We start from the raw sequence: 26,176 nt of genomic DNA, 5'->3' as shown, positions 1-26,176 counted from the left end.
AATCTTATCTTGACCAACCGACAGCAGTAGGGGGATGTGCAACACACACCCCCACCGCCACAAACCTTGGGACAAACGAGTTTGACTAGAGGCTGGTAGATTATTCACAGACTGGAAATATCACAGGCCAATCTCTCCCTGTACGGAGCAGGCTGAACTAAACTTTCTCTCGACTCACCGATCACAATCAGGGTATAGTTCACGTTCATGCTGCCAAAACCGTTGGTGGCTTTGCAGATATAGGTTCCCGCGTCCTCACTTTCCACTTCCTTGATCTTCAGGCCTTGTTGAAGGACGCGGAACCTCGTCCACCCACTGTGGATGGTCCGCCCGTCTTTTGTCCACATCGTCAGGGGCGGTGGGTCGCCTTCGACCGGACACAAAAGCTTGATGGTTCTTCCTAACCTCACAGATTGCCGGTGGATCACTTTGTCGGCAATTCTGGGTGGGCCTGGAAGAAAGAAGAAGGAAATTCATACGTTATTTGGTGATGGGCTGGAAGTAGAAGGTACAAGGGTGAGATGTTTTACATGGATTACATAAGCATGGAAATCGGTCATTTCTGATCAGGGACTTTGAAGCTGTGATTCCGAATCTCTATAGAGGTTCTCCATCATCCAGGTCGTGATTGTCCCAAAAGTGCCTTGGGCTGTCTTGGTTTTTCCTTTGAAAACATTTCACTTCTCATCCAAGAAGCTTCTCTGGTTCTAACTAACTGGTGGAGAATGGAAGCATTTATATTCTTTATTATTGTCTGGGTCCATTAGTAATTCAGTTGTCTATATTAACTTCTTGAATCTAGATCCAGTATTACACCATCCAATGTTTCCTCTCCTCTTCCGATAGCACCTGTTTTCCCACACTAGGCAACTACAATTCTTATTGCTATTAATAAGTCTACAATTGAATATCAACATCTTTGTTACATTTTTCTCATAATATCAACAATGTCAGTTTTAGATAACTTTTCTAACCAAAACATACCTTAATTGCATTTGCCCATAATATCCATATGTTCAATCAGTATCCTGTTTTCAGTTTTTCTTAAAAAAAATAATTTCCCCTCAGTATTTAAAATGTCTCTATTCTTTATAATTTCAAAGTAAGTTATATTTGGGTAACCAAAAGCTTCCCTTATTCAAACTCTTGGCATTTTCCTTTTCCCTTCTCATACCAAAATCTAATATTCTAATTCAGGGGTCCTCAAACTTGGCCCTTTTATGACTGGTGGACTTCAACTCCCAGAATTCCTCAGCCAGCCATGCTGGCTGAGGAATTCTGGGAACTGAAGTCCACCAGTCATAAAAGGGCCGAGTTTGAAGACCTCTGCTCTAATTACCAATCTTCTCTTTCTAGATATGACAATACTTCTATTTGTAGCAATGGAAACAGAATTTATATTCTTCACAGTCTCCTGGTTGTTAGCACTTTTTAAGGTCAATTAGCTCTCCGAGCATCATTGAGGCCATTTGGGGGTTTATCTGTATTTTCAGAGACGCCTGAATCAGACTGGATGATTACAAAGAAGTTTGCAAAGTTTTCAAAAGGAAAAAAAACCCCAAAAAAGTCCAGTTGCCTTTTGGGGAGAAAAAAAAAAGCACTTTTGGTACCATGGTCTTGAAGTAGGCCTGTAACCTTCAGAGGCCCTATGGATACTTTGGTCATTGCGGAGGAAGAAACGGTTGGCTCACAATGTGGGGCATGTGTGGATAAGGCACCTCGGTATAAACGCCAGAAGCCAGGATTTGAGGGGGGACATCCAAGTGCCTCCTTCTTTTGGCTGAAATGAAGCTCCACCATTATCTCTGGAAAGATGAGGTCTAGATAAGACCTCGACTTACGACTACAATTGAGCTGAGTGAGAAATTTGTTAAGTAGATTTTTGCCCCATTTTACGACCTTCCTTGCCACGGTGGTGAAGGGAATCACTGCGGTTGTTAAATTAGGGTACACGGCCGTTAAGTGAATCTACATGCACCATTGACTTTACTTGTCAGAAGGTCGCGAAAGGGGATCCCGTGACCTTGGGATGCGGCAACCGTCACAAATAAGAACTTGTCACAGCACGCAGAGTTTTATTGCACTGAGGTAGCCCAGGAGTAAACACAGTAAACAGTGGTTTGTAATTTAAATGTGGTTTACATTCCACACTATCTACAGATATACACTAGAAGCAAGATACATACACGTGGTCATTCAGCAAACTCCAATACACAGCAACTACAACGGAAAAGAGAAAGACTCCAGCAAAAAAACTTCCCTTTTATATTCAGACTCTTAAAGGGATACACACACTTGCTGAGTCATTCCTATTATGGCATCATCCACATTACATTACATCTTTACATAAGCTGTTTAGCTGTTAAATCATTAAACCTTGACCACTTGCCAAGCATCCAAATTCTGATCCCATGACCCTGGCTATGCAGCAACGGTTGTAAGTGTGAAAAACAGTCATAAGTCGTTTTTTCCAGCGCCGTTGTAACTTTCTACAGTCACTAAATAAATTGTTGTAAGCCGAGGACTGCTTGTAGAAGAATGTCCCAACTTATTCCAAGCTACTTTCAGCATTCTTAACCTCACATAGCAGCTGCTAGACTGGTAAATGGATTCAAATTTCATATGGGCCACTTAGAAGCACTGATCATGTTGGCCAGGTTAGAAATGGAAGTTAAAGGGTCTTCCTCGGCCTCAATTGGCACCCCAACATCCAAGAAAACAGACATCTTCATGACCACATACTACCAATTGTTTGAAACAATTATGTTACTAGCAGCAAAACAACATATTTTTCTTCATGGTTTGCCTGCAACCTCATTCATAGGATACAGATGGGATTGATGAACAAACAAACCATTATGAAAGTATGTCAGAATGACTTCAAACACCAAGGTGGTGTTGTGCAACACGTTCATTTCACGTAAAAAGATGTAGAGTGGGCTGATCAAATAATAACTGGCAGTTTATATCTTTCTGATAGAAAATAAATCATCGGCTCTAAGACTCAATAACTCAGGAGTCTTCAAACCTGGTTGCTTTAAGACTTGTGGACTTCAATTCCCAAAATTCCTCAGCCAGCCATGGCAGGCTGAGGAATTCTGGGAATTGAAGTCCACAAGTCTTAAAGCAGCCAAGTTTGAAGACCCCTGCAATAACTGACCATTCCATGATGGCCAAGCAAGGACTACCTATACATGAAATTTTTGTCTTCACATCAACATAGTCATGGACTTAATAAAAGAATAATGGAGTTGGAAGGGACCTTGGAGGTCTTCTAGTCCAACCCCGACACACCATTCTGGACAAATGGCTGCCAGTTTCTTCTTAAAAACATACAGTGATGGAGCACCCACAACCTCTGAAGGCAAACCATCCCACTGATTGATTGTTTTTATTGTCAGGAAATTCCTCCTTAGTGCTAGGTGGCTTCTCTCCTTGATTAGTTTCCAACCATTGCTTCTTGTCTTGCCTTTTGGTGCTTTGGAGAATAGCTTGACACCCACCCCCACCCCCCACCCTGGTCTCTTTTGTGGCAGCCCCTCAAATATTGGAAGACTGCTATCATGCCGCCCCTAGTCCTTGTCTGCATTAAACTAGACATACCCAAGTCTTGCAACCATTTATCATTTGTTTTAACTTCCAGTCCCCTAATCATCTTCTCTGTAAGTAACTACATTGCCTCATTTACAAGAAACCCTTTTCAAAGTGACATTAACAATTTCTCCTTCCTTACTCCCTGCCTCCCACCATCCATGGCTAGGAATCAGTTATGAACCCCAACCTTCTTTAATTGTGACGCCCTCCTTAATCCCCCAGTGGAAACCAGATTCACATTGGTTTTCAACGCCTATAAATTGGAGAGCCGCCTGAAACCTATGTAAGGAATTTGCGGCTTTGTTCTGTCTTTACAACGCTGCCTTTATTGTATTCCAAGTGACAATAAGGAGCACAAATATTTCACTTCCATCTTGATGGACATTGATAAGGCTCCTACAACAGAATTTCCTGCTTGCTTTGTCTTGGGGGGGGGGAAGATACCCAGTAGAAGGGTAAGCAACTTGCAAGCTAGAATAAATTTGACAGAACATAATAAGCAAAGGTTTAGGATAATTAAAATTGGTTTCAATGGCTTGGCTTAAAGAGAAGCAGACAAATGGACTGATTTATTTCCCTTACTTGGGACTACAACTGGAATACTTGCATAGTCTGGTTATTTAAAAAGAGGAGGAAAAAAAATCCACCTGTCAGAAAGAACAGCTGACCCATCTTGAATTTAGTTCCTGCTCTTCTGCCACAGATGGGGAAAATTAGCTGCATTCTATGCTGAAATATTAAAAGCGTACAGATGTCTTTCCCGGTTTCTGACCCACTGGATCTAGCCACTTCATTTGGGACACCTTTCTTTAATGCATGTTAAAAAAGGCAAAAATCTTGACATGAGGAGAATTCTGAAATCAAATGAGAACGATCATGGGTCAATACCAGAACGAAGTTTCCCAGCTGTCAGGATCAACTCGTTAAGTCCTACGGTATTTCAAAGGAACGTCTCTTTCAATTATTATTTAACTGATGTTCCTCATCTATACTTCAGATGAAGAACGGTGGCAGGAATTGGCCATGTCCAGTTTAATGAAGAGAAGGGCGAGTGGGGACATGATAGCAGGGTTCCAGTATCTCAGGGGCTGCCCCAAAGAAGAGGGAGTCAAGCGTTTCTCCAAAGCCCCAGAAGGCAGGAGAAGAAGCAACGGATGGAAACCAATCAAAGAGAAAAGCAACCTAGAACTAAGCAAAAAATTCCTGACAATCAATCAGTGGGATGGCTTGTCTTTGTGGGTACTCCAACACTGGAGGTTTTTAAGAAGAGACTGGACAGCCATTTGTCTAAAATGGTATAAGGTCTCCTGCCTGAGCAGGGGGTTGGACTAGAAGACCTCCAAGGTCCCTTCCAACTCTGATGATGTTCTATGTTCTATGCCAATCAAAACCAATCAAAATTTACAGATAAATTCAGCTTACTGTAGTAATATCTTGAACCTATCCTGAAAGTTAGTGACAGCTTATAAAATCACATTGGACTCATTTATTTATATCTATTTTAGTCACTTCTATGGAGAAGTTCATATTTAAGTAATAATGTCACACATACACAAAGGATGCCGGATCCATTCTACGTTTTCATTTCTATTATCTTTGAAGTCTCCAAAAAGTAAGAAAAGGCTGGGGGGGGGGAGGAATGATTTTGATGTTTTTTATGCTGTAACTGCCCAGAGTTATTTCAAAACGAGGTGGGGCAGCCAATAAATTTAATTATATATTTTGTGGTGGGTGGGCAAGACTCATAAAAATAAAATAAAGCATAATAATCCCCAATCAAATCAAACAGAACTTTTAAGACATAATATAAACCATTTAGTTTTTTTAAAAAACGGCTTAAACGCAAACCAATTTTGAGCTTAAGATCAGATCAAATGGCCACCCTATTCATAGCAAAACACACCTGTGATCACTGTGGCTACATGAAGGCCAAGGAAACAGAAAGTATATTTTTAAATCAAATGAAGGATTTTTATTCCATCTACGGAGCACCTAGCAGCAAAATCTATCCAAAAAAAACCATTATTATTATTATTATTTTGCCGTGAACTGGAAACTAAATGCTTTCCAACTTAAATAAGGCCTCTGAAAAATAGTTCCATCTCTTTCTGACTTTCTGAATTGGGTCTGACAGCTGACATCAAGAGAGACTCTGAGGAACATACAGTTAGAAGTATCTACGGCAAGAAGGTCAAAAAAAATCAAGATGGCACTGGCAAGAGCATGACTGGGCCTCCATTTTGATGCATGCTTTGCAAATAATGTGCCACTAAAGAGAGAAAACTGCTTTAAAGCTGCAGGGTCTAAAACTGTAAAAGACAATGAACCATATCAGCTGTCTTCTGGCCACCGGGGATCGGTTCCATGGAGAGAGGGATAGGTCCCTGCATCAGATTTTGCTCGTTTGCACGGACCAGCTACTGGCGTGCCATAGAGGCAGTCCTTGGCCTGGAGATTGGGGACCCCTGGATTAAATTACAGGATTTAGGTGTTTTTCACAAGGTTTACCTCCAGAAGTGGTGGGTACTCAATCACTGGAGGCTTTCAAGAAGAGACTGGACAACCATTTGTCTGGAATGTTATAGAATATCTTGCTTAAGCAGGGTGTTGGTCTAGATGACCTCCAAGGTCCCATCCAGTCCTGTGATTCTGTGTTCTACCAATATTTCCCTCTCCCAATACTCACAAGCTAGGTAAACACAACTACAATTTTTCCACCTTGCCTTCTCACCTTACACTGAAATACACTGAATTGTCGCATCTAACGATAGACATCTGCAGGTTATCACAATGTTGAGGAAATTACAGATGCATCGTGACATCATGGACCCCAGCTTGTCTCAACATCAGATGCCAGTATCTGTAATGTTCCTTGTAGATACATACGTGTCTGAGTATGAATCTACAGATCGCAAAGAACATCGGGGGCCAACAAGGCTCAATCTCTCTCCAACCAAGTTGGCCAACAGGTACATGTGGGAAGAACATCAATCATTGGTGCTCTTTCCTCCTCAGTTAATGGTGTAGCTCAGGGGTCTTCAAACTTGGCCCTTTTATAACTTGTGGACTTCAACTTCAGGGCTGGCTGAGGAATTCTGGGAGTTGAAGTCCACAAGTCATAAAAGGGCCAACTTTGAAGACCCCTGCTGTAGCTGAATGTCCTTGCCTTATATTACCACCAGTCAATTAGTAACAAAAATCTAATTTCTACTCCAGGTATGATTAAAATAAATCCTTAGTCTCCCTGCCCCCCATTCTATTTTACAAATCCAATTGTAAAGACATATCAAGAAATGCCCTGAAATTCTCTAAAGTTTCCTGATTTACCATAATGCCAAAACTCAACTGCATTCTGAGTGTCCTTGACTTATGACAATAGCAGGGCGCCATACCAGAGATTCTGAGAGCAGGAACTATTTCCCGGACCTAAAAACTTGCCTGCATGTTGCTGTAGCAGGCAGAAGGAGAAAAACTCAAGGGAAGGAAGACAAGATGCAGAAGGGTTCTGCGGAATGTTAAGGGAGAAATTACGGGCTGCTCATAAGAGTTGGAGAACCAGGGCACATGAGTTTCCTGACAAAACATTGGAAAAAAATATGATTTTAAAAAATCAGCAGGTGGGGAGGGAGGGAGAGAGGGAGGAGCAAGGGAGAAGCAAAAGGAGGGAGGGAGGGAGGGAGAGGGAGAAAGGAAGAAAAAGGAGGGAGAGAGAAATGGAGGAAGGAGGTAAAGAAAGGAAAAGCATAGTCTCCCTTTGGGATCGTGAGAATAACTCATAAGCATCACATTTTCAATTAGATTAATACAGGCAATTGGATCAATAGAACATCGTTTTTTAAAAAGGTGCTTAATTTGCAGACTAAGAGATCATCTGGAGAACTTCCGTGGAGCACACCAAGCACATATAAAGGTCCTTTTCTGCTGAAATCAATGCTTAAGATGACTTGTCCCTGACTTTCTGTTTCCGGACCACAGCATCCATCACACGGGGCGGTAAATGAATCATCTGTTGTCCCATACTTTTAATGGATGGCTTACAAAAGGCCTCCACCCTTCTCCAATAGCTCACAACTCACACAAGACACCACCTGGTGATCCTTCTCTGGTTTCTTTCAAGAAAACTTCCTAGGAGGGGGTTCCAGTCTTTTCAGATCTAAAATGGTAGCAGAAACCAGAAGTAAATTCTATGGATCCAGAATAGCACGAAGAAAGCAGCAGAAGAGGTGAAGGGTCGGATGGAATGGTTGCAATTGTGAATTAACTTTGCTACCGCTCTATTCCACGTTTCTGTTCCTCCCCATTTTCCTTTCGTTGACCAATCCTTTGGGGATTTTTTTGCTCAAAATCATGGTTGAACTTTTTCTAAATTTCTGAATAAACAGAAGGTGATGTGACAAGGTTGTCCAGGAAATATCTGCAAATTCCAAGATCTGCTTTCCACCTTAACGTTCTGATCCACAGGGACCTTCTCTTCTCCCATGGATTATTTGCTGGGATGGAGAGAGCCTTAGAACATAAGAGTAACACAGTTGAAAGGGACCTTGGAGGTCTTCTAGTCCAGCCCCCTGCTCAGCCAGGAGACCTTCAGACAAAGGGCTGTCCAGTCTCTTCTAAAAAACTTCCAGTGTTGGAGCATTCACAACTTCTGGAAGCAAATTGCTCCACTGATTAATTGTTCTCACTGTCAGGAAATTCCTCCTTAGTTCTAAGGTTGCTTCCATCTATTGTTTCTTGTCTTGTCTCCTGGTCCTTTGGGAAATAAAATGGATTATTCTCAAGTTTGCGGTGCAATCCCAAAACAAGGTGAAGGAACAACAACAACAACAAACAAAAAAAAAGCTGGACACTTTCTTTTGGCCGAGTCTGAACATGAGACGGTCAGAAGAGGCTTTCCCAGGACCTTTTGTGAAAGGGCTGCTTCCTGCAAAAGACCAGTTCTCATCCTTCGCAATCACTCATGCCAAACAACAAACACAGGGGTGGTGGTTTTTTGAAACCATCGCCACTTCAGTTGAAATGGCAAACGCAACGAGTCCGCCAGCAAAATCTGGCTATTTCACTGCGAATTAAAACAAAACCCAGCTCTGCTAGACATTTTTTTTTCCTCCCCAGAAAAGTTCTTTTAAATCAATTTTATCGGCTTGGGCATCTGCCTCCTTCTCCTTTCAGAAAATACACAACGCCTCACACATCCTATGAACCCAATTCGAGAGTTCACGCAGCCCCAGCCTGTGCGAGCGGACCAGGATATAAAAATGCAATTTTACGATGTTGCAGGAAATGTCTTCAGATCTACGAGGTTTGATAGAGACTTGAACGGAGGGACGCAGTTTAGTAACACGCTAAAATTGAAGGTTAAGTACTTTACCGCCCCACACATTCCAGAATGCACACTGGCCTTGTTTTATTGTTCCGGCTATCAACAATTGTTTCAATTCAGCCTTGTTATTTTTGCAGCAAAGGAGCTATTATCTGGCGGGCAATTCACACAGGACCCCCTCACACAATTACTGACCCACAGCCTAGGAGACCGTTTAGCCCTGATTGAGTTCCAAGTGCTTTTTACACAAACATTCAGCCTAACAACAAGAGCGGAAATTCCACAGGGGGATACCTTTCCTGGAAAGAAAGAAAAAAAATCGAGGTAAATTAATCTAGGACTATTATGACGCTGGGCTAAACTAATTCTTGGATATTAAAACCTTTTTTTTCCTTCCCCTTTTGGCAAGACTTCTGTATGCATTCAGGAGCCTGCAAAGAGGATGTCCATTTGAGTTGTGGACATTTTGAAAAGGTTTGGGATGACCTGTTTCAGCGTTCACAAGGGAGAGTCATTTAACTCTTCATTAAAGCAGCACAGCGCTTCTGTGTTTGTGCAATGCCAGAGGCTTGGAAATATTGAATTGGGGACCAAATTTAATTGTAATTATTCAATGGCTAAACTGAAACCTTCACCGCCGTAAAGCAGGTGTTCTCCATTGAGCTAGGTTTCCACCATTGCAAGGTTTCATTAAATTTTAATTCAACAATCAGGTGCTGGATAAAATGCTTTGTGAAGGAAGCACATAAAGAGACAACAAATTATTACTGGAACCGGTTGGTTGCATTCAGACAGCTTGCTAAACCAAAGTCTCCTGAATTCCCTTTTCATTCTTCACACAATAACAGAACAACCCGAATAACAGAATAACAAGAGTTGGAAGGGACCTTGGAGGTCTTCTAGTCCAACCCCTTGCTCAAACAGGAAAACCCTATACCATTTCAGACAAACGGTTGTCCAATCTCTTCTTGGTTGGCTATGTTTGCTTGATTCTCCCAGGAGCAGGGATCTCTAAGCCTTTAATCACAGAAGCTCCTTCTGGTTTATTTCATGGGAAATCCAAACCCAGGCCTCTGACTTGGTTCCATCCAAACAAACCAGGCCTAGAACCCACTGTTTGCGCTGGCCTTCCAACACAAGCTTGTTAGAAGAAGCAGAAGCAGCTATCTTTAAATGCTTTGCGACCTCCCCATTTGCAGTGTCACCGTTCTCTCTTCAAAGGGAAAACCAACCGATTAGGGACATGAGCAGGGATGTGATTCCAATTAGTTTTTGCATGTTGTTAATGTGCTTCAAATTCCCACGCAGTAACAAGATCTGCGGCAAATAAACAGGAACCAGATCAGAACGTCCTGCAAAAGGCTCCTTCTGCCTCTTGCGTGAAGAGCTGTTGAATCCAATAGAATCTCTTTTTCTATTTGCGGATCTCTTTTCTCTACTTGCAAATTCAGACAAGGTCACTAAAGGGGAGATGTCCTCTCTGGCCATTTCCACAACAACCTCAACTCAGAAGTGTGGCTATTAGCCAGATGTGTTCTCTGCTCTCTTGCTACTGGAGAGAGGGGGGGAGAGAGAGAGGGAGGAGAGAGAGAGGGGGGGAGAGGGGGAGAGAGAGAAAGAGAGAGGGAGAGAGAGGGAGGGAGAGAGAAAGGAATAGAAGGAGAGGGAGAGAGAGAGGGAGAGGGAGAGATAGAAAGGAATGGAGGTAAAGAGAGAGGAATAGAGGGAGAGGGAGAGGGGGGAGGGAGAGAGAGGGGAGAGGGAGGGAGAGAGAGGGAGGGAGAGAGGGAGAAAGGGAGGGAGAGGGAGAGAAAGGAATAGAGGGAGAGAGAGAAAGGAATAAGGTAAAGAGAGAGGAATAGAGGGAGAGGGAGAGAGGGGGAAGAGAGAGAAAGAGAGGGGAGAGGGAGGGAGAGAGGGAGAGAGGGAGGGAGAGGGAAAGGAATAGAGGGAGAGAGAAAGGAATAGAAGGAGAGGGAGAGGGAGAGGGAGACAGAGAAAGAGAGGGAGAGAGAGGGGAGAAGGAGGGGGAGAGAGAGGAAAAGGGGAAGAGAGACAGACAGACAGAGAGAGAGAGAGAGAGAGGAAGAGGGGAAGAGAGAAAAGAGAGAGAGTCAATTAATTCCAAAATTACTAGCTCCCTTTTGCAACTCCTATTCCAACTCATGGGATTTTAAACATCTCAGATGTTTAAATTCCTTTGAATTCGTTTGGAGGGTTCTCAGATAAGGAAGGAAATTTCAGGTCCACGTCGGACAACTTGAACAGCGCTCTTGGTGTGACAAGGCAAGAATGGGCCAAGTTGGGCAACGTTGGGGACTGGAAGACCCATCCAAGTTTCCCATCGGATCCCAAAAAGTCCTACGGGAATAGGGCGGTATATAAATTTAATAAAATAAAAAAATAAAATAAATAAAAAGGCGCCTGAGAAACACCCCCATTTCCTTGAACTCTGCGTCTGCCAGCCCAAAAGGCAACTCCACCAGGTCCCTGCACTGGCAAAAGACACGCCAGGATATAGGCCTACCTGATGAACGGAGGAGAGACACCGGCAAAACTGGAATAGCGCTTAACGGGAGCTGAGTTACCTCACAGTCTAGCAATGCGAAGTCCCTGGAGCTCCTTTTCTGAAGGAGGCAGGGGAAGTTCGTAACAAAGAACTTAAAAAAAACAACAACCCAAAACTCCATCTGGAAATCTAAGAATGACTTGAAACTGGCCTTCTAACTGCTTCACGGACAAACTTGACAACAGACAAAGAAACACTCACGTCCGCCGCTCGCTCACTCGCTTGCTGCCTGGCTGGCTGTGCGGGATTGGTCATGCAAGAAGCAGCTGCCTCAGTCTCCCTAGCTTGGTCTCTTGAATTACTCACAGTGGCAGCAAGACTTTGGCTGAGGGATCCAGACAGGGGTGGGATTCAAACAGGGGGACAACCGGTTCTCTGCATGGAGGCTGCTTCCGGAATTCTGCGCTGGGACTGGGCAACAAAAATATTAGCTACCGGGTGCGAACCGGCTGAATCCCACCACTGGATCCAGATCTTCCCAAAAGGGTGAGGGAGAAAAGGGTCTAGGAAAGTTTCCCAAACTTGGCAACTTTTAAGATACGGTATGTGGACCTCAACACCCAGAAGTTGAAACCTGCGGTCTAATTCTGTCTGGGAGAGGTTGAAGTCCACGTATCTTGAAGGATGGGAAACTTTGATTTTACCTAGTTAGAGGCCTAATAATCACCAGCAGGGGGGGATTAAAAAGGTAAAGGTAAAGGTTCCCCCGCACACGCGTGCTAGTCGTTTCCGACTCTAGGGGCCGGTGCTCATCTCCGTTTCAAAGCCAAAGAGCCAGCGCTTGTCCGAGGACGTCTCCGTGGTCATGTGGCCGGCATGACTAGACGCCAAAGGCGCACGGAACTCTTGTTACCTTCCCACCGGAGTGGTCCCTATTTTTCTACTTGCATTTTTACGTGCTTTCGAACTGCTAGGTTGGCAGAAGCTGGGACGAGTAATAGGCACTCACTCTGCTACGCGGCACTCGGGATTCGGCCCACCAAACTGCCGACCTTCTGATTGACAAGCTCAGTGTCTTAACCCACTGAGCCACTGCGTCCCTAGGGGGGGATTAGCAGGCAGGAATAGGCAAGGAGAAGCTTCCTCATCTTTATTCAGTGCCCTCCTTTAGTATTCTTTCCATTCCTGGAGAACCATAGCAAGAACAACTCTGAGTTGTCTTCAAGGTCACTCTGCTGACTCAATCACACTTTTCACATATGTGTGGAGAACTGGACTGCAATTCTAATCCTGCCAACAGAGTACTGGAAGGGTCCACGAGAGAGCTGGATTTACAAATGTCAGATACCTCCCGTAGGCTTGCTCAACCCTAGAGCAGATTCCACCTAGGAGGAAGAGTGGACAAAGCCAGGGCTTCGAACAATCCACTCAGCCCCTCCTAATCCAAAGCCTGCTTTGTAAAGGAGAGGTCTCCAACCTTGAAATTTTAAGACTGGTGGACTTCAACTCCCAGAATTCCCCAACAACCAACCACAGGTCTTCAGGTTGCCAAGGATGGAGACCTTGTTGTAGACTTTTTTTTTTCTGGAGCATGAGACGGGTGGCTTCTCAGAGGTAACAATTTCGCCCTTGTACCTACTTTGGGATGTTCCCATGGCTTCCTGTAGCCAAAACATTTGTGTTCCTTGTCCCATCGTTCCCAGCTCCTTCCTGCAGGCAGACTGATTGAAAATCTGTCATTACGGAAAGCAACAAGAACCAAGAGGGAACCAGGTAAAATCCAGCAGCCATTTTTTAGGTTCTCCCATTGTCCAGGGGGTAGGAGGGCTGCTAGCCCCATGGAAAGATTCAGTGCACTTCCAAAGAGATCAAATCTTTGCAGAAGCGCAGTACAGGCCCAGAAACCTGGGTGAAATGGCCTTCTCCAAACCTTTCCCCAAAGTGTTCAAACTATAGTTTGCATGCACTTGAAAGTGAATTTGTTAAGAGAGTTTCACGTTGGCTACACCCAGACAGAAGCCAAATGTGAACCTGTTTAAAAATTCTGTTGCTTCTTTGAAACAAGATTTCAGGGTTATTTTGAAAGTTGCTTCTAAATAAATCTCTTCTTAATCTGGGTTGTGTAATCTAGCAGACAGTCAGGAACGTGGACAGCTGGCTCTCCACTGCAGGTTATAGGGATTCGCCTCCCAATTTATCTCTTTTGTTGATGTTGCTGCTGGCCAACAGCACTGGCCAATGACCAAATCAAACCTCCAACTGGTAGATTCTGTTTGATATAATGAGAACATGAGGGGGAGAGAGAGAGAGAGAGAGAGCAGAAGGGAAAAGAAAAAAGAAAGACAGAACTGGGTGCTGCAGAGATCCAATTAAGCTCCAAGTAACATCTGGATATATTCTGCTTGCAATTCAATCAATCTGAATAAAGCTGGAAGAGGCCTTGGAGGTCTTCCAGTCCAGCCCCCTGCTCAAGCAGGAGACCCTAGACCATCTCAGACAAGTGGCTGTCCAGTCTCTTCTTAAAAACTTCCAGTGATGGAGTACCCACAACTTCTGAAGGCAAAGCTGTTCCACTGGTTAATTATCCTCATTGTTAGGAAGTTTCTCCTTAATTCCAGGTTGCTTCTCTCCTTGATCAGTTTCCATTCACTGTTTCTTGTCCCGCCTTCTGGTGCTTTGGAAAATAAGTTGACCCCTTCTCTTCTTTGGGGCAGCCCCTCAAATATTGGAAGAGCCCTAGTCCTTCTTTTCTCTAGACTGGCCATGCCCAAATCCTGCAACCGTTCTTCATACGTTTTTGCCTCCAGGCCTTTGATCATCTTAGTGGATCTTCTCCACACTTTTTCCAAAGTCTCAACATCTTTTGGGTAATGTGGTGACCAAATCTGGATACAGTACATCAGGTGTGGCCTTAATTCTTTGTCAAGAATCAGGCTACTATTCCTGATCTTGTCCCACACCCATTACCCTCTTATAGGAGGATTCTACTTTGCGTAATGTGTCATTTATTTGAAGAACAGTTATTATCAGAGAGGATAAAGTCATCTCTGGTCTCCTCTGCACCAAACACAGGTACTTTGCTTCAGCAACAATCCACGTAAAATGTTGTGAGTTCAACCCATTCTGTACAAGCTTCTTCAACAGCCAATCTTCTTTTTCTTTTAATCAGGTGACCCTAGAACATTCTGAGCAGGCGTTTTGCGACAAGACCTAGCCAGAATTGCATTCTATGGGACAGAATTTAATTGTTTGCTTTCTTGCCTCCTCTTACTACAATTTCCTACGTAGAAAAACTGACGGCAGAAAAAAGCCTAGGGGACCAATAGGTCCGACCTTTGAGGGTTTTTAATTTTTTTTAACCTTTATCGGATGATGGACATGACTTTATCCCAAGCATGTTTAAACTTGGTTCCTGTTGATTGACCCACTGCCTCTTATGGAAGTTGGTTCCAAGCTTCCTCTTCTCTTTCTGCGAAGTCGTCCTTTCTAACATGGCTTTTGAACTTCCCTCCTGTCAGTTTGAGGTTGATGCCCCTGTGTCCTTGATTTTTATTTAATGTTCAAAATACTGCCTTCTAGAATCTTCTTCACATCCTTATTTAAAGGTGTCGTTCATGTCCCCAATTTCCCTTCTGTCCTACAGGTTGTTCATATTCAGTTCCTCCAGCCTCTGCTGATAGGCTCTGCACCCCTTTTCAGCCCGTCTCTGGACGTGCTCAATCTTATCAATATATATTATCAATATAATAGCAATAGCACCTAGACTTATCTACCACTCCACAGTGCTTTACATCCCTTCTCTAAGCGGTTTACAGAGTCAGCCTGTTGCCCCCAACAATCCGGGTTCTCATTTTACCAACCTTGGAAGGATGGAAGGCTGAGTGTCAAAGCTCGTCCTGCAGCAGGCAGAGCGAAGAACCGAAACAGGAACGAGAGACCTCCACCGCGAACTGAAAGCACTTTATTCCTCAAGGCAACAGCCGCAGCAAGAAACAAAGCCAGTGTTGGCCGCTACCCGCAGCCAACGCTGCTATATACACGCCCAAAGCACCCACCCATACTCCACCCAAACACGCCCACGCCCTCCCATTCCCTATATCTACCCCACCCCTCATCTGCAAACCCTTTCGCCCAGCGCTTAATCAGGTAAGCCCCCCCCTGTGCTCCGCCACCGCCGTGCTCCACCCGCACTCCCCCTCCCTGCCGTGCCCGGCTCCGGTCCCCTCCGTGGCCGCCTGCGTTCGGATCCCCCAGCCACCCAGGCATCGCAGCGGGAACAGGTCCGTCCCCCAACGGGCACGCCGGCTCCCGAGCAGAACTGTCCCGCGCCCCAGGCCGCTCCGCTGAACGTGGTCTCGGCAGTTGTAGTTGTGGGAGGGCCGGCGACGAGATGTGGGCTCCTGAGGCAGCGGCCGCCGCGCCAGCCATCCTGGAGCCTCCGCCGGTCGTGCCGCCAGCTGGGGAGTCCTGCGCAGGCGCGGCGTCGGGCGGAGACAGCAGCAGCGGCACGGCCGCCCAACAAGCCTCCAGAGCCTCCCGGGCCACCGTGGAGTAGGGTGAGGTGCCGTAGGGGTGGAGGGCCCCCCCCCTCGAATGTCGGGCTCCCGAGGCCCGACACTGAGTCAACCTTGAGTGGGTCAGAATCGAACCCCTAGCAGTGGGCAGAGTCCGCCCGGCAGCATTACATTCCAACCACTGTGCCAGCATGGCTCAATAAATATATATTATCAATATAAAGACACTCTTTCCATTGGAATGCTTCTTCAAGGGATAGGAGAACAAATAACAGAAGAATGAAGCCACCTCCATGCCAGTATAAACTTCCATTTAAAACCGTGATACTTTGGACTTAACTTTTCCTCAAAACAAAGAAACAAAAGCACGTTCTCTTCTTCAAAATGCATTTTTTTAGGGCACAATGTGCAATTTCACCTCCAGACCAGAAACGTGCTTTCTGCTTGTTGACCTACGGGCTGGGAATTCTTTTTCTAAAATTATAATGTTTTTAGAGAGGAGAATTTAAATCCTCTACTCAAAATAGTAGTTTGTGAGGGATGAATGGTGGCCATTCAGTAAAGGAAAAGGCCTCTGGATGAGTTATTCATTATTGTCAGTTTGCAGTAAGAGGGACAAACAACACACACACACACCACCCCGGGGGGGAGGGGGGAAGGAATTGTAAAGTTGGCTCTTTTGCAAATTCTTCTGAAAGCGGAAGTTTGTCTGTTTAGTATTTTTTGCAAAGCAGCAGCGAGGAGGTGAAGAACAATATCGAGAAGATTCAAACCTGGGCTTTCATTTAGACACGCCCAAGTTCACAAACTCCCAATCGGTTTGTGTTGGGATGCTAAAATGCCAGGTGTGTCATTGGGTGTCAGCTCCGTCGGCTCCAGCTCTCCCTAAGTAGGCGGAGAGGAAACGGGCGAGTAAGCAAGAAGAACTTTTAATACTTTTGCACTCGACTCAACCCCTCAACTCCTCCAGATCCGACTTGTCTTTTACTACTGGAGGAAAAATAAATCTCACCCTTTCAAAAAAAAATTTTACTTTGAAAGGCCCAAGGTAGGGAAGTCAGGAAACTTAATTTCTTTTTTTCTTTTATGTTTTTTGGCCAAAGACTCCTCCTTTTCATGGTTGACCGTGCAATTCCCAAGGATGAAAAGGCCTACAGATTGTTCCATATCAGTTTATTGTTCCTGAGTCATCCGAGTCATTCCAGAAGTATAGGACCTGTGGGTTAAGTTGGTGAGGTTGCCCTTTGCATCATCTTTTGTTTACTTGGGCACAAGGCAATGGATTTTTATCACCTTCTGGAGAACATTGGCTTCCATCAAACCCTACGAAACCTCTGCTCAAAAGCCACGAGAACAATAGAGACCATTGTCACTGCTATCTTTTGACCACGTTTTAACCCTGGCACCAATTTCTCTGCTGCTCCCGAGGCAAAAAGAAGTCCTTTTTTTTAAAAGTAGCTTTTTTTCAGTAATAAAACACAGCTCTCCCAAGTTGGGGGAGTGAGCAGTGGTTGCCTTAAAGAGCAGCTGTCTGGTTGTGGGGAAGCAGCTGTGGCTGGTCCGGTTTTTTCAATATGCTCTCCTGTGGACGACGGAAGGGCTGGCTTCTCACCAAGGTTAATGGTTAGCCTGGCTTCTGTAATTTGGGCAGGACAATTCTTCTCACGCGGACGAGGACCATAGCTGGTCTCAACCACACAAAGCCCTGATCCCCAAAATTGCTTTTCCAAAAGGCAAGTGGACTTTCTTGGGTTCCTCCCCCGCCCCCGAAAACATTTCACATCTCCTCCAAGAAGCTTCTTCAGTTCTGACTGAATCTATGGGGAGTGCAATTCAGTCAGAAGTGAAGGAGCTTCTTGGATGAGAAGTGAAAGGTTTTCAAGGAGAAAAATAAAACCAGCAAACGCCTTTTGGAAAAGCACCTTGGGGACATCCACGTTTGATGAAAAATGACTGGACAAGGAGCTTCTTTGGGATCCAAAGTCTGTTTGCAAAGAAAATAAAAGTCCTTTTTTTTTTGCTGACAGGGAAAGGAAGCTAAAACATATAAGGAACGGTTGCTGGAATTGGGTATGTCTAGTTTCATGAAGAGAATGACGAGGGGGGACAGGATGGCAGTCTTCCAGTATCTCAGGGGCTGCCCCAAAGAAGAGGGAGTCAAGCTTTTCTCCAAAGAAACCTGAAGGCAGGACAAGAAGCAATGGATGGAAACTAGTCAAGGAGAGAAGCAACCTAGAACTAAGGAGAAACTTCCTGACAGTGAGAAGAATTAACCAGTGGAACCACCTGCCTCCAGAAGCGGTGAATGCTCCATTTTAAGAAGAGACTGGGCAGCTGTTTGTCTGAAATGGTGTAGGGTTTCCTGCCTGAGCAGGGGGTTGGATTAAGTGACCTCCCAGGTCCCTTTCAACTTTTTAAAAAATAATATATTATTACTATTGTTGTTGTTGTTATTGTTGTTATTACCCTACCCCTACGCCAGTTGATAAGTCTGCAAATCTACGCGCACCCGATGGAAATAGGCCCCACTATCCAAAAAATACACACATAGGATCGGACCAAATAATGTCCAATCTTTTGCTGTCATCAGCTTTCTTTCCAGCTGGTTCTGCAGCCAGAATTCCCTTGTTGTCCCACAGAGTGAGTCAGGAGCTGGCAAGGCGCCAGCAGATCATTCATCATAACCATTACTCTAAAATTGGGAATTATAGCAGAAGGCATTCTTTTCAAGTTGTTTAGCAAGGATTAGCCTTTTTTCCCTTCCTTTCCCTCCCCCCCACTCCCATTTTTGCCCAACTGTCGGAAAGAATCTCGTTGCTTGCTTTAACACCCGTAGGTGGACCTCATGGTTTTTCAAAGAAATTTCATTACAGCCAGCATTTTTTTTCCCTGATCATCTAACTCAGGGATCCTCAAACTTGGCCACTTTAAGACTTGTGGACTTCAACTACCAGAATTCTGGAAATTGAAGTCCACAAGTCTTAAAGTGGTCAAGTTTGAGGGGCCCTGATCTAACTCCTGGGTTCACAAATATTGCCACGTTTTTGCTGAAATGCTGGAAGCAGTGACGGAGGCAAATTCTATTCAGAGTGGTGTGGAAATGTTAGAGAGTTTCCTGCCTGAGCAGGGGTTGGACTAGATGACCTCCAAGCAGTGGTGGGATTCAGCCGGTTCACACCACTTCGGCAGAACCGGTAGCTAATTTTTTGTTGCCCAGGCCCAGAATGGATTTCCGGAAGCAGCATCCACATAGAGAACTGGTTGTTCACATATTTGAATCCCACCACTAGGTCTCCTCCTCCTCCTCCTCCTCCTCCTCCTCCTCCTCCTCCTCCTCCTCCTCATTATTATTATTATTATTATTATTATTATTATTATTATTATTATTATTATTATTATTATTATTATTATTATTATTATTACTATTATTATTATTATTATTCTACTATTACTATTATTCTGTTCCAATGTTTATCATCCTAGTGTTCCTAAAAAATAGACCTGGGATGAAGCAACAGAAATCTGTTTAATTTGTGCACCGGAAGATCAAGGGACTGAGAAGATCAGAAATGTAACTATTCAAATAAAGCACAGATCTCATATTTAGAAGTGACCGAGGAGAAGCCACAACTGGAGTATTTATATTTATATTTATATTTATTAGATTTTTATACCGCCCTTCTCCCGAAGGACTCAGGGCGGTGTACAGGGCAATAAATATTAAAATACAAAGTAGAAAAGTTAAAAAACAATTAAGTAATTCTGCCCAATATATACAATAATTAAAACCATATTAAAACCCAACCCCGAAACCCATCAGACCAGGCCGGCTTGCTCAAATAAATAGGTTTTTAGATCCCGCCGGAGTCCCTCTTTCTTTCTTTCTTTCTTTCTTTCTTTCTTTCTTTCTTTCTTTCTTTCTTTCTTTCTTTCTTTCTTTCTTTCTTTCTCTTTCCTTCCTTCCCTTTCTTTCTCTCTCTCTCTTTCTTTTTCTTTTCTTTCTTTCTTTCTGGACTGACATTCTAAGAAGTTGCAAACAATCCTCAAAGCCCTATCGTCTCCCCCAAATGTATATCAACCAACATGGTCCAGACATTCTTCTTGGGGGTTTCCCCCCTCAAAGACCTTTTACGAAGCGAGTCACATTTTTATTCGTTCCTTTGCAATCTGAAAAAAAAAAAGGGGGGGGGGTTCTTCCTAAATCAAATCTTTCAGTTGTGATACATCTTTACGGTCTTTTTGCTCTGGAAGAAAAAAAAAGAGGAGCGGGGGGGGGTGGGGAGGGAACCTGGAAACAGCTAAAAGTTTTGAGAAAAGTCGCCCCAGGGCCCAAACAGATGTCATGAGCCACTTCCTACAAATTAGGAAAGGAAAGTAGCCCCTCGGGTTAATTGCGAAGAGAAGGCCACACACCGAGCAAGACTTGGGAAACACAACAGACACATGGAAAACACGGGGCCTGGTGCTCTGTTTGGACAGGAAGAACATGAACCGTCTCCTGACAATTTCCACACTTTCTACTTTTTAGGGAAAACACCGTTTGATCGCCTCTTTTCCATCACCGCCTGTGGATAAGGTCATTTAAATCATTTTAATTTGAGGGACAGGAGTTACTTCCTGCAGTTTTGCCCATCATTTTAAAGCTTTTTTGGCCGGGCGAGCTCTGAACCTTTAGTGTGAGTTGTTAACACTGCTACACACAGAGAAACGTGATGCAGCAGCTTACACTTTGCAAGAGGGCACGTCAGGCTTGGCTTTTTCCTGTCATCCCAATAAATTAATTTCATTGTGAGTTACCCAATGACAATAAAGATATTCTATTCTATTCTTAAAACTACAAGGATTCTGTGGGTTCCCTAATATATTACCTAATATCTAATATCTGTCCTTATCTTCTTATGACTATAACTTTTTTGCTTGCATCTTACAATTTATATTGTTGTTTGCTTAGCTAGTATCCTTTGACTATCACTAAGTGTTGCATCTTATGATTTACGAAGAATGTGTTGTATGTTATGATTTAAGATGAATGTTATTTTTATGTTGATTATGATCATGATTGATCACTTGTTGGTTTTATATACACTGGGAGCTTCTGCACCGGAAACAAATTCCTTGTGTGTCCAGCCACGCTTGGCCAATAAAGAATTCTATTCTATTCTATAAAGAATTCTGTTCTAATAAAGAATTCTGTATTCACAGAACGTAATGGCAGAAGAGCCTTTATGACAGCTGTTGTGGTGTAGGGACTGTGATGCTGGCTTAGGAGATACAGGGGCTCAGGATAGGATTAGGGGTCCTTGATGCTCTAGAACTGATCTTATGTAGTCCTCAACTTCCAATCATTCATTTAGTGACCCTTCAAAGTTACAATGGCACTGGGAAAAAGTAACTTACGACCGTCTTAAAGGGGCTTTTCCAAAAGGCAACTGTACTTCTAATCCTTCTTCCTTGAAAATGTTTCGCTTCTCATCCAAGGTGTGAAGAAGTTCAGAACTGAAGAAGCTTCTTGGATGAGAAGCGAAACATCTTCAAGGGGAAAAAAAACAAAGAAAGTCCAGTTGCTTTTTGAAAAAGTGCCTTTGGGGCAACCATGACTGGGATGATGGAGAATCTTCATTGACCTGTGAATGTTTTTCACACTTAGCAACCACTGCAGCATCGCCATGGTGATACAGTCAAAATTTGGGTGCTACAATCAAAATCAAAATCAAACTGGCATGTACTTATGACATGTAGGAGGGTATGGACAAAATTAGGCAATCACCAGTTTTACAGAATTTACAAAATAATACAGTTGGAAGGGATCTTGGAGGTCTTCTAGTCCAGCCCCCTGCTCAAATCTATACCATCTCGGACAAGTGACTGTCCAGCCTCTTCTTAAAAAACACCAGTGATGGAGCGCCCACATTTTATGGAGGCAGGTGGTTCCACTGGTTAATTGTCCTCATTGTCAGGAAGTTTCTCCTTAGTTCTAGTTTGCCTCTCTCTTTGGTCAGTTTCCAACCAAACAGGCAGCGTTGTGCCCTTCCTTAGCAAGCTCATCCCCTTTTGTATTTGATGATGCAGGTGTGATGTAACAACGCACATACAAAGTGGCTGGAGCTTGTGGAAGATGGGATGACACCACACTTTCATTATCACTTGTCCTCACTTCACCCCAGAGATGCCTTCAAAGGGTTTGTCCTCAACCCTAGAAGCTCAATCTGTGGCTTTGGGCCAGCCCATCCCCCCACTAATTTGTGGGCAAAACAGGAAGAGGGAGGCCCATGTATGCCTTCAACTCTTGAGAACAAAAAGCAGGATATAAATCTACAAACTGGCGAACGAATCCAACACATTTAAAACAAGAAAAGGCTTGGTGATGTTCAACACAACATTTTCCACCACATACAAACACAACCCAACTATCCAATCAGAGATGGACAGATTTCACATTTTTCTGTTGGCCACTTTTAAAAATACCTGTAAAGATGACGGGGATACTCTATAATCCAAAGGTGTTTACCTTGTCAAAGATGTTGTTTTTCAGGTGGCAACTGGACTTTCTTGTTTTTCTTTGAAGGCGTTTCACTTCTCAGAAGCTTCTTGGATGAGAAGCAAAATGTCTTCAAAGAAAAACCGAGGAAGTCCAGTTGCCTCTTGTAAAAAGCACCTTTGGGACAACCATGGACCTGGATGGCTCAGAATCTCCACGGACAGTTGTCAAAGTGACTTTCTAAGGTCCTCTGGGCTTCTTGCTTCCAAACATTATTGACTAGCGTCTAATTCTGTGGGCCAATGTTTCTCAACCTGGGTAACTTTAAATTGTGTGGACTTCAACCTTCACAATTCCCCAGCCAGTCTACACATCTTCAAGTCATTGTGGTTGAGAAATACTGCTCTAGACAACACGTGACTTTACAGATATTTCTTCTGACCATAAGGCTTTCGTTAAAAACCTGCTTGAGAACAAGCCACTTCTGGAGGGAGCTCATAATTCTGTAACAGCGTCAACATTGTGTTCCTCTTCTTCTCCATTAACTTCCCTGCCACCCCTTGCCAAGCTCCAGGGAGATAGGAAGGAGACAGTAGAGTTTAGTGGTTAACAAAGTTGCTTTTCTGGAACAGCTCAAGATTTAGAGGCATTTTCTCCGAATTCGTATCTGGTATGAAATCTTGCATTGTTTGCTTGATTGGGGATTAGCCTATTGTGGGAACACAGCCACTGAGGTTTGTAAATTATGCTTAATGAGCCCAGACAATTGTGGTTTATGCAATAAAGGATGGTTGAAACTATGCCTCAGCTACCACAAATGGCAAAGGCTTCTCCCTTTGAAGAACACATTTTAAGCATCTTTGAAATGCTTAACCTTATTCTAACTTTCACCTTTCATTTGTAAGTGGCAACGATAAACATTCAGAAATTCTCAACTGTTACACTGACATCTTTGCCATATTGGTTTGTGTTTCATGTTCCAGGATGGAAATATTGTTTGGTTTTTGCTTTGTATGCATCAAGCTGCCAGGTAACCCTGTTCAGGCATTTGTCTGAACGAGTGGAAAACTCAACATGGAGACAGAACAGGATCTGACACAATCTTCTCCCCTCTTTCCAGCTACCATATGTTCAGGTGAGTGTTTGAATGGGAGTATAACTCCCCACTTGGCCCAGGTATCAAACAAAGGAAGAAGCCCATATTGGACTAAGAGCCATGTTTTTCTTGTATGAATAGGGACTCAACCTATTCTCCAAAGCCCCTGAAGGCAGGACAAGAAACAATAGATGGAAACTAATCAAGGAGAGAAGCAACCTAGAACTAAGGAGGAATTTCCTGGCAATTAACCAGGGGAACCACCTGCCTCCAGAAGCTGTGAATGTTCCAGCACTGGAAGTTTTTAAGAAGAGACTGGACAGCCATTTGTCTGAAATGGTGTAGGGTTTCCTGCCTGAGCAGGGGGTTGTACTACATGACCTCCAAGGTCCCTTCCAAATTTGCTATGCTGTTATTCTCCTTGCCTCTTTCTTTTCTCTGCTGAATGCAGGGAGAAAGAGCAGGGGGGGGGCAAAGAAACAGACAGGAAGTCCTCGACTTACGACCACAATTGAGCCCGAATATCTGTCGCTAAGCAAGGCAGGGGTTAAGTAAGTGGTGCCCCATTTTTTACAGTCCTTTCTTTGCCAGGGCTGTTGAGAGAATCACGGTGGTTGTTAAGTGAATCCTGAAGTCGTTAAGTGAATTTGACTTCCCCCATTCATTTCGCTTGTCGGAAGCCGGCTGGGAAAGTTTGCAAAGGGAAGGATCGCGTGACCCCGCGGCGCTGCAACCGTCATAAATACGAGCCAGTCGCCAAGCGCCCGGATTTTGATCATGGGGCCACGAGGGACGCTGCAACGATTCCAAGTGTGAAAAACGGGCATACGTTGCTCTTTCAGTGCCATTGTGACTTCAAACGGTGACTGAACTCATGGGATTCAGCCGGTTCGCACCACTTCGGCAGAACCGGTAGCTAATTTTTTTTGTCGCCCGGGCCCAGAACGGACTTCCGGAAGCAGCCTCCGTGCAGAGAACGGTTGTTCTCCTATTTGAATCCCACCTCTGGTTGTAAGTCAAGGCCTAGAGGGAAGTCGGCAATTGCGTGGATTGGCTTCTTCCACCTTTCTCACAGACCTTCCCAGCTGGATCTCTGTCCAAAGGCTGCCTAGGTGCGCAGAGCAGATGACCTCAAAAGCTCTCAGTCTACCGTGGAGCCATTGGGTCACCAGGAAATCTGCTCCTCTTTGACCCAAGCAACATAACATACTGCTAAGCTTGTAAGCCGCCCTGAGTCTTCGGAGAAGGGCGGGATATAAATGGAATTTAAAAAAAAAAATAACCCAGGTTGACTTTTATTCCACCACCCCCCCCCCAAAAAAATCAATTAGGAGCTGAAAGGAGGAGAGACCAGGAGAATCGGAAACCAAAGCAGTTCAACGCTCTGAGACTCTCTCTTTTTTTTTCCCCTTTTCTCCCACAGAAAGGAAGAGAAATGGGCAATCTTAATGCGGTCCAGCGAAACCTAAGCTCTCCTCGCTGGGGCTTTGCTACCCTTTGAAAAAAAAATAGACAATGCATTTCGTATTCTCTGCAATTACCCCTCGGATCCACACAACCCTCCCGATAAAGAGCTGGCTATGCTTTTCCGAAGAAGGTAACCGAAGGAGCTAATTTTGCCCTGGCTATTGTGGCAGCTCGGATTCGGTTCTTCAAAGAGCCTCTCTCTCTCTTCTCGCTCAAAGACCAGAGTCCATATCTTGGCCGAGCATTAGCGTCACTTGATAGGACTCCTATACAGCACGGAGGAGGCCTCGCCCCTTCCTGGAGAATTAGGTTTTAAAATAAGCAGGAGATGAATAGAGGTCTTTTTGTCATCGGGTCGGGTCCATCCCGAGAAACGCCACAAACTGATAACCTCCAACATCTGCATGAAGGGTCCTCTTTAATTTGCAATGCTAAGCAGGACTTTCTCCCCACCTGTAAAGCCCTCTTATCAATGCCCCGTTTGAGCAATGAAACAAGGAGGTCCAAAAGGGGCCAAGAAATATTAGCCAGGTATCCATCCCATCAGCCATGCCTGCCCCACACGCTTACAATGGCCCTACTGCCCAGGCACCTTTTAATGTTTTGTTCTAAGCTGTTCTTTGCGTCTTTCTTTTCTTTTCATGGTCCCAGAAATGGCAATTCTTAACAACGTATGAAAAGTTGCAACTTCTGCACACACACACACACACACACACACACACACACACACACACCAATTGGGTGAGAAGTCCTTAACTATCTGTCACTTGCTTTTCCTCCTGCTTTGTATTTTTTTAAAAAAAAAAAATAATAATCGCTTTTATTAAACAAATAAAAGCAAGAACTATATGAAAAGTGGTTTTGCCTATGCTATCCATTGTGAAGCGACTATTGCCCCATTTTATGTCCTTTCCTGCCACAGTTGCTAAGTGAATCACTGCAATAGTTAAGTTAGTAAGGGAATCTGTCTTCCCCCCATTGACTTTTCTCGCAAAGGGAGACCGCCGGGATGCTGCAACCGTCATAAATGTGAGTCGGTTGCCAAGTGTCTGAATTTTTATCCAATGGCCCCGGGGCTGCTGCAATGGTCGTTAAGTGTGAAAAATGGTCATAAGTTACCTTTTTTGGGTGCCATTGTAACTTCAAATGATCACTCAGCGAATGATTGTAAGTCAAGGACTAACTGTATTTTAGCAAG

The 26,176-nt window shown here is 44.1% G+C and overlaps 1 protein-coding gene across 1 annotated transcript in view; it reads right to left on the bottom strand.

Moving 5' to 3' along the window:
* The window catches only part of FGFRL1 (fibroblast growth factor receptor like 1), a 139,658-nt gene that overhangs the window by 73,638 nt on the left and 39,844 nt on the right, over positions 1-26,176 (bottom strand). Inside the window, exon 2 of the mRNA XM_081328007.1 lies at positions 179-451. Within this exon, the coding sequence (XP_081184133.1) occupies positions 179-451 (273 nt within the window). The remainder of the gene's footprint in view (positions 1-178; positions 452-26,176) is intronic.

The sequence above is a fragment of the Vipera berus genome (assembly GCF_964194415.1).
Source record: "Vipera berus genome assembly, chromosome: 4".
In the NCBI taxonomy this organism is placed as follows: Eukaryota; Metazoa; Chordata; class Lepidosauria; order Squamata; family Viperidae; genus Vipera; species Vipera berus.
The sequence above is the reverse complement of the archived record's forward strand: the minus strand, read 5'-3'. Positions and strand labels throughout refer to the sequence as shown.